This window comes from Octopus bimaculoides, chromosome 17 (assembly GCF_001194135.2).
Source record: "Octopus bimaculoides isolate UCB-OBI-ISO-001 chromosome 17, ASM119413v2, whole genome shotgun sequence".
Taxonomy (NCBI): domain Eukaryota; kingdom Metazoa; phylum Mollusca; class Cephalopoda; order Octopoda; family Octopodidae; genus Octopus; species Octopus bimaculoides.
In genome coordinates this window covers 5,196,390-5,204,899 of record NC_068997.1, presented here as the reverse complement: position 1 = coordinate 5,204,899, position 8,510 = coordinate 5,196,390, and the positions used below count along the sequence as shown (strand labels likewise).

The 8,510-nt window shown below is 40.5% G+C and overlaps 1 protein-coding gene across 1 annotated transcript in view; it reads right to left on the bottom strand.

Annotated features, from left to right (window-relative positions):
- Positions 1 to 511: 511 nt before the first annotated feature.
- LOC106879632 (regulation of nuclear pre-mRNA domain-containing protein 1B) overlaps positions 512 to 8,510 on the bottom strand; it is a 15,505-nt gene continuing 7,506 nt past the window's right edge. The window contains exons 3-7 of the mRNA XM_014929294.2: positions 6,368 to 6,474; positions 5,297 to 5,529; positions 4,074 to 4,200; positions 2,119 to 2,294; positions 512 to 877 (exon numbers count right to left, since the gene is read on the bottom strand). Of these exons, the coding sequence (XP_014784780.1) occupies positions 743 to 877; positions 2,119 to 2,294; positions 4,074 to 4,200; positions 5,297 to 5,529; positions 6,368 to 6,474 (778 nt within the window). The 3' untranslated portion in view covers positions 512 to 742. The remainder of the gene's footprint in view (positions 878 to 2,118; positions 2,295 to 4,073; positions 4,201 to 5,296; positions 5,530 to 6,367; positions 6,475 to 8,510) is intronic.

The following is an 8,510-nucleotide window of genomic DNA, read 5'->3' as shown; positions in this document are numbered from 1 at the left end:
AGACTTACTGGTATGGAGGACTAGAAATAAGTGACATAAAAACGAGCCTTTTGTTTACAAACATTGCCCAACATATCCAGGACAGACATGCTTTTGTAGTGAATTGGTAGGATTGTAAGAAAGGATGGATACCTTGTGGTATTTGTTCTAACTCTTGGCATTCTAGATGCAAATCCCATTATGGCCCACTTGCACGGTAGCTCAATTTAACACTACAACTGAAACTTCAGCAGAGTCCACTCACCCTGTTAGGAGTTTTCAGGTTAAGTGTCCAGTTTAAGAATATCTTCCTCCATCTCACCAGTCTTGGAGGCCTTGTAACATGTCATGGAAACTACCTTCTCTAACTAAAAAAAAAAAAAGACATGATAATCATAGGTGTGCAGGTTGATGGTAACCTAGGGTTGAATAAATCACTGGTACTTTATTGTATTGATTCCTCATCCCACAGATGAAATGTAAAAAGGAATATAACTAACATCACAAGGCATTAATAAAGAAAAACAAAAGCTAGTATATAAGAATAATATATTGAAAGAAAAAAATGTACATCTTCAACAGTTGCCCAATACAACTGTGTTTGCCATGGTCAATATACAAACCTTGAAAGAAAACAAATTTGATGTCAGTTGGATTTTTTTTTTCATTGTTTCCTGTTAGCATTATAACTAATTTATTCTAAAATGGGGTGGAGGGATAACAAAAACATTAAAAAAAAAGACTTCATTAATGTTGTGGTTGGTCAAATGGAAAAGAGGTCTCCTGCGGATGGTAATGGGGTAACATCTTGTAATAATGTTAAGTCTGGTAAGTTTTGGATGTGTGACTGTAACTCTTCACGGACTGTCGTCACATTGGTCAACTTTCGTTTGTATTCCTACAATAAATAAAATGTTAATGCTTCAAAATATAAACTAAATGTAACAAGATACACACAGAAAAGAACAAAAAATGGTTTTTGTTTTAAACTATTAATATATTTAAAGGTGAGTGTGCTTAACCCTTTAAGCATTTAAACCAGCTATATCCAGCCAAAAACATTCTAGTTGTTCTACGTTGAAACCAGCCAAATCCAGCCTGTTATGCATATCCTTCAATGCCATTATGAAAATTTCAAAGATACAAGATGATGCATAATTAATTCAAAACAATGTGAATAAATAAGTATTACATTTAACGGAGTAACATGAATACTAATGGATCAAAGTATACTAGATGACCTCCCCTGATTACATTCGACCTATCACCCATTATTCCATGATTGCATGTCAGAAGGTATTCATCAAGGCAAATTTTCTATGGTCAAATGCTCTTCCTGACGCCAATCCTCACCTTTTTCCAAGCAAGGTAATGTTTTTCAATCACAGAAGATTAGAAACAAAGGACCTCACTTGCAAATTATTGATAGTTGTAACAACCATGTGACATCAAGACAAACATACACAAACATACATTCACAGCCTTCAGTTTCCAGCAACTAAAACCATTTACAACAAGGCTTTGGCCAATCTGGAGCTATTGTAATAGACACTTGCCCAAGCTGCCTTGCTCTGGGACTGAACCCAAAACCATGTGGTTGGGAAGCAAACTTATTAATCACACAGTCACACTAATTTCCATTCAGATCAATCGCCAATCATCTTTGTCTTATTTGTGTCAATTGTTTACATGCCTGATATGTGTTTTTCTTAACAAGATTATAATTATCCAACCTATTAACCTCATTTTTACAGTGTACAATTAAAACATTTAAACCTATCCAGTCTCTAATTGTGGTCGGATATTTTATTCACACAGAGCAGGAAACATTAAAAACAAAATTGTTCAGATAAAACAGTGGTTCCCAAACTTTTTCAGGCTGCCACCCCCATGGCACTCAGACCACATTCCTAGTGCACCCCTTCAACACCACAAATCTAGATCATTTCCTGCAGCAAATTCAAAACAATTGTATTTCACAAATAAAACTTTCGTCTAATTAATTCAATATTTTGTTTTTTACATCCATTGCCTCTTCTGGCCACCCCATTACCACCCCACCACCACCAGGGGGACAGCACCACCCCATTTTGGGAACCACTAATGTAAAAGCTCAAAAGAAAACAAAAATAATCTTACAATGAGTCTAGACTCTGCAATTTGTAGAAGATCTCGTTGAAGATTCAGGTAGGTCCGCACCATACGAGCATTTTCTTTCCTGTCTATGAGTTCTTGGCTCAGTCTTTGGTTGTACTCAGTCAACAAACTATAAGCTTCATCTACTGTTTCAGACAACTTCTGTGCATCTTCTTTATCTGCAAACAAAGGATTCCATTGTTCAAGAAATAGACAGATGATTTGATTTCAGTTACTTTTCTCCTGACTTGATATCCTTAGGAAAACCAAGGCCCAGAAAATAATAAGGTTTTGTATAGTTACTAACTCTCTACAAAAGGCACACTAGTAAGCCCCTTTAGAGTATTGCTCTGGGTTGGTACTGATATGACACACACAAACATATATTAATTTTGTTGACCTGAAACAGTAAAGTACAGATGTTATAGATGCAAATCAGAATACCCTTTTTTGACCTCGGATGATAAAGTACTATTATATACACACGTGAATATACTGTTGATTTGAGACAGAGAAAATATAAACCTCATATACAATCACAAATACTCCTGAGAACAGCTGACACATATCTGGGATGCGTTGTGCACATTTTACATTCTAGAGTGTATAGAAAAAAGCTTAATTTAACAGCATAGCTGGATCACTTGCTCAATCAGATTGACCCAGGATAAAAAAAGCAACAAGGACCAGATTTTGTTCTGTCCTGTTCCCATTTTTACCTTGTAAATAAAACAAAACATCAGTCTGAAGGGCATGAATATCAATTTGCAGGAGAGAAATTGAAGGAAAGGAAATAGTAATGGGTGAGGAAAGAGAAGAAAGTAATAAGGGACAGTAGTAAGGATACAATGTGAAATGGAGGGGAGGGGGGGGGAAGGTGGTATCATTTACAACACCTGAGTGAGTAGTATTGCAGTTAGAAGATTGATAGGGGAATGGGTGTTAGATGATGACTTTTTGGAGGAAAGCTAAACAAAAAAATAAGCCAACAAAAGAGCCATTACATGGTCACACCACCTGCTAAAAATAACAGCCAGATATTCCTCAAATTACGCTCTACCATATTATAAAAAGAATGATACACTAGCTACATAACAGGCCTACACATCATCATCATTTAACGTCCATCTTCCATGCATGCATGGGTAGGATGATTGACAGGAGCCAGCTAGGTAGAAGACTACCCCAGTCTATTGTGTCTCTTTTGGCAAGTTTTTTACGGCTGGATGCCCTTCCTAACACCAACCACTCCACAGGGTGGACTGAGTGCTTTTTACATGGCATCAGCACAGATGAAGTCAGTTTTGGCATGATTTTTACAATTGGATGCCCTTCTTCCAACTGCCAACCACTTTAGAGTGTGGACTGGATGCTTTTTATGTGGCACCAGCACCAGCAGGGTCACCAACTTACAAGACAGGGAATTTTGAGAGGGAAGGGGACATTGGAGGAGGTGATCTTGTGTCAGATGATGAAAGGTTGGAGTGTGACAGAGAGGTAGAAACAGGTGTCTTGCTATAGAGGAGGTATGTGGTTATCTGGCCAGAGAGAGTGAGAAAGAGAGAGAGGTACGAGAAAGAGGACATACATCATCATCATCATCATCATTGTCGTTTAACGTCCACTTTCCATATTGGTATGGGTTGGACGGTTTGACTTAGAACTGGCAAGCCGGGAAGCTGCACCAGGCTCCAATATGATTTTACAAGGTTTCTACAGCTGGATTCCTTTCCTAACGCCAACCACTCCAAGAGTGTAGTGGGTGCTTTTTACGTGCCACCGGCATGAGAGCCAGTCAGGCAGCACTGGCATCAGCTACGCTTGAATGGTGCTTTTTATATGGCAGTGGTAATACACACACACACAAAAGACAAGGTAGTTACAGCTGGAGTGTCTTTAATTCTAGGTCTACTCAATCAGAGCTACCCGGGTTTAAACAATAGAAGAAAATTCCAAACCTTTTAACTTTTCTAAACATGTATGGTCAGCAACTTCTTGTGGAAGAGCTGCAATTCTTTCTCTGACAGCAGCATCACTCGATGGAGAATTTTCTAGATTATACAGGTTTTTCACGAGATCTTCAGTCTGAGAGTAAAAAATGGTAAATGAATCATCAAATAAATTACAAAATCACATTCAAATATCAGTAATAGACATTATTTTAATATTATTTATTCATTTGTTTTGCTTTTTGGATATTTTATTCAGCGGATGGAGAGTCATGTTAGCAATAACACTTCAGGACTGATTAGAGAAAGGTATATCCCCAGACGGGGCGGGGCATCTCACCTGAATGTTTGGAACAAGGTAGATTCTGTTAGAGGTACTCAAGAAACAGGTGTTGGCTTCAATTGGAGGACAATAAAGTGGTTTTACTAAAGATACCCAAGAGCCAGGTAGTGATATTAAACTGTGACATGGTATACTCTGTTAGAGTCAACCAAGAACCAATTCAACAGGGTGAACTGCTAAAAAGTACCCGAAGATCACATGGTGGTGTTAAACTGGATGACAACAGAGTAGATTCCACTAAAGGCACCCAAGAACCAGGTAGTAGTGGGTGCCCGAGGACCAGATAGTGTGGTGTTAAACTGGGTGACAACTGGATGGATGCTGTGAGAGGCATCCAAGAACCAAGCATGGGATTAGCTTATGCTCACATAGAAACAATCACTTCCTCTGATGTGTCTATCTTTGAACTTTAAGTCAGAAGGCTATGGTTGACCAAGGACACTTGCTCAATATGTGTGAGTGGAACAATGATGTTATATTAGCATGGCTGTTAAGTTACTACAGGCCTACAAAACACCGACATAACATTGATATATAAAACATTTGGCATCTCAAAAGTAATATGTACATTGAAAACACACATAATTACAAGCCAATGAGATTTCTTCTATGCAGTCAATGGACATGCTGGTAACAGGAGTCAAATCTCCTTCAGAATCATTCCTTTGTTGGTACAGGACAGCACTTTGGCAACATCTAACAAAATCAAAGACCTTCTTACTCCAATATCCTTGTTTTATTAGAGAGAGAGTGTAGTAGCAGCTCCCTAAACTTATTCTAATGACAACATAAGACGCTAGCTTTTCCTTCACATAAAGATAGCAATTAGAAGGAAGGGGTAAGAAATTAAAAAGAGAAATTGAAGGTGAGGAACATTTAGAAAGCCTACCGTTGGGGGTTCTCCAATTTCATCCATGGCATCAATTTCTTGCTTAAGGGTCAGTTGGTGTTCTTGGTGTTTCTTCTTCTTCACTGTTGGTGATTTATTGGTGGTGGTGGTGGTGGTGGTGCTGCTGGTGGTGGTAGTAGTGGAGTTGGTGCTGTTGTTGTTGTTACTGTTGATGTTGTGGTTAGATAATGATGAAGTGGATGACAGATCTGTTGTCTCTGACCAAGGAGAGTCTACAGGGAAGGTATAAAAAGGTTTAATGCATTTAACATTTAAAGGGATTCAACTTCAACTAAGTTAATGGTCCTACACAAAAGTTTATGTTGACAGATCTCATGTAATCTACATGCTGACATAGATATCGCTCAACAATATACATTGACGTGTGTGTTATATATATCATCATCATCATCATCATCGTTTAACGTCCGCTTTCCATGCTAGCATGGGTTGGACGATTTGACTGAGGAGTGGTGAAACCAGATGGCAACACCAGGCTCCAATCTGATTTGGCAGAGTTTCTACAGCTGGATGCCCTTCCTAACGCCAAGCACTCAGAGAGTGGAGTGGGTGCTTTTACGTGCCACCGGCACAAAGGCCAGTCAAGTGGTACTGGCAACGGCTGCGCTCAAAATGGTGTATTTTATGTGCCACTCGCACAAGAGCCAGTCCAGGGGCACTGGCAACGATCTTGCTCGAAAATCATTACTCATGTCACGGGCACAAGTGCCAGAAAGGCGACGCTGGGCACAGGTGCCATCCCGATTTCGCCTTCACTTGCCCCAATAAGTCTTTGCAAGCTGAGTTTCGTGTCCAATGAAGGAGACGACGTTGGCATGGGTGCCAGTCGTCGAATTTAGTTCGATTTCGATTTCACTTGCCTCAACAAGTCTTCGCACAAATTCTAAATTCAATCACAAGACTTTCGTCAGCCCAAGTCTCTAGTAGAAGACACTTGCTTAAGGTGATGTACAGTGGGACTGAACTCGAAAATCATGTGCTTGTGAAACAAACTGCTTAAGCACATATCCATGTTTGTGTCTATATAGAATATAAAGGAATAATACTTACTGAGGCTGTGCCTCATCACTTTGATAAAGTCTTTGTCATAGACTCCTCTCTCTCCCCAAATATTCAGGATTCTTTCCAATGTCTGTTTAATTTTGTCATCAGCATCTCTGTGGAAGAAGAACAACAACATCAACTTCTTTATTTAGGAAACACAAGGACAAATAAATCAAATAGTTAACCCTTAGTGTATTACAGGTACATTATGTCATTAAACACTTACTCCTACCTGCTGAGGAAGGAGGAGAAAAGGCAAAGTTGTATTTGGAAAACAAAATCATCATCATCACCATCATCATAGTTTAACATCCGCTTTCCTTGCTGGCATGGGTTGGATGGTTTGACTGAGAACTGGTGAGCTGGGAGGCTGCACCAGGCTCCAATCTGATTTGGCAAGGTTTCTACAGGTGGATGCCCATCCTAACACCAACCACTTTGAGAGAGTAGTGGGTGCTTTTTACATTCCACCAGTACGGGTGCCAATCAGACGGCACTGGCATTGGCCACACTTGAATGGTGCCTTTTACGTTCCACCAACACAGGCACCAGTCAGGCAGCTCTGGCATCGGCCATACTCAAATGGTGCTTTTTATGTGCCACCGGGATGAGTGCAAGTCAGGCAGCACTGGCATCAGCCATGATTATGATCTCACTTGGCTTGACAGGTCTTCTCAAGAACAGCATATCTCCAATGGTCTCGGTCACATGTCATTCCTTCTGTAAGGGCCAACATTCAAAGATTGTGCTTCACTACCTTGTCCCATGTCTTCCTGGGTCTACCACTTCCACAGGTTCCTTCCACTGTTAGTTTGTGACACCTCTTCACACAGCTGTCCTCATCCATATGCAACACATGGCCATACCAGCGCAGTCGTCTCTCTTGCACACCACATCTGATGCTTCTGCCATTCAACCTTTCTCTCAGGACGCTCACACACTGTCCTGCATGTACACTGCTGACATTACACATCCAGTGGAGCATACTAACTTCATTTCTTACAAGCCTACGCATGTCCTCAGCAGTCACAGCCCAAGTTTCAATGCCATGTAGCATGGCTGTTCGCACACAGACATCATACAATCTGCCTTTCACTCAGAGAGAGAGGCCCTTTGTTGCCAACAGAGGTAGGAGCTCTCTGAACTTTACCCAGCCTATTCTTATTCTAGCAGCTATGCTCTCAGAGCATCCAGCCCCGCTACTGATTTGGTCACCTAGGCAATGGAAGCTATCGACTACTAGTTTTCCCTGCTGGCATGTGATGGAATCTATTTTCTGTTCATTTTTGGTGGTTATTGTACTTATGCACCTTTCACGCACAGAAACTATCTTCCCCATTAACCTTCCTCTGATGTTGCTGCACCAGGATTTCCTACCTATGCCTTTTCTACAGATCAAGCAGGGCCATCTACCTGAAGAGGTTTGTGATTTGTCCACTTTCCTGCTTACTAACACTTTGGTTTTTGTTAAGTTAACTCTAAGGCCCTTCGATTCTAGACTTTGCTTCCACACCTGAAACAACTTCTCTAGTTTTGCTAGTAATTCAGCTATTAGAGCAAAGTCATTAGCATAGAGGAGCTCCCAGGACAGCCTGTCTTGAATTCCTCTGTTATTACCTGGAGGACTATGATGAACAAGAGGAGTTGAGGACTGATCCTTGGTGAACCCCTACTTGTACCCCGAATTCTGCACTATACTCGTTACCAAACCTCACCTTACTGACAGCATCCCTGTACAAGGCTTGTACAGCTCTCACTAACCACTCATCTATCCTTAGTTTCTTCATTGATCACCAGATAAGGGATCAGGGGACCTTGTCAAAGGCTTTCTCCATGTCAACAAAAGCCAAGTACAGAGGTTTATCTTTGGTTAGGTATTTCTCCTGCAGCTGTCTTACCAGAAATATAGCATCAGTGGTGCTTCTCCCTGGTACAAACCCAAACAGCATCTCATCTAAACTAACTCTCTCCCTAATTAGCTGGCTACGTTCCTCACTGCAACTTTCATCACCTGATCCAACAATTTGATACATCACTTTTGGCTTTCCATTGAAACAACAACAACAACAACAACAACAACAACAACAACAACAACAACAACAACAACAACAACAACAACAACAACAACAACAACAACAACAACAACAAC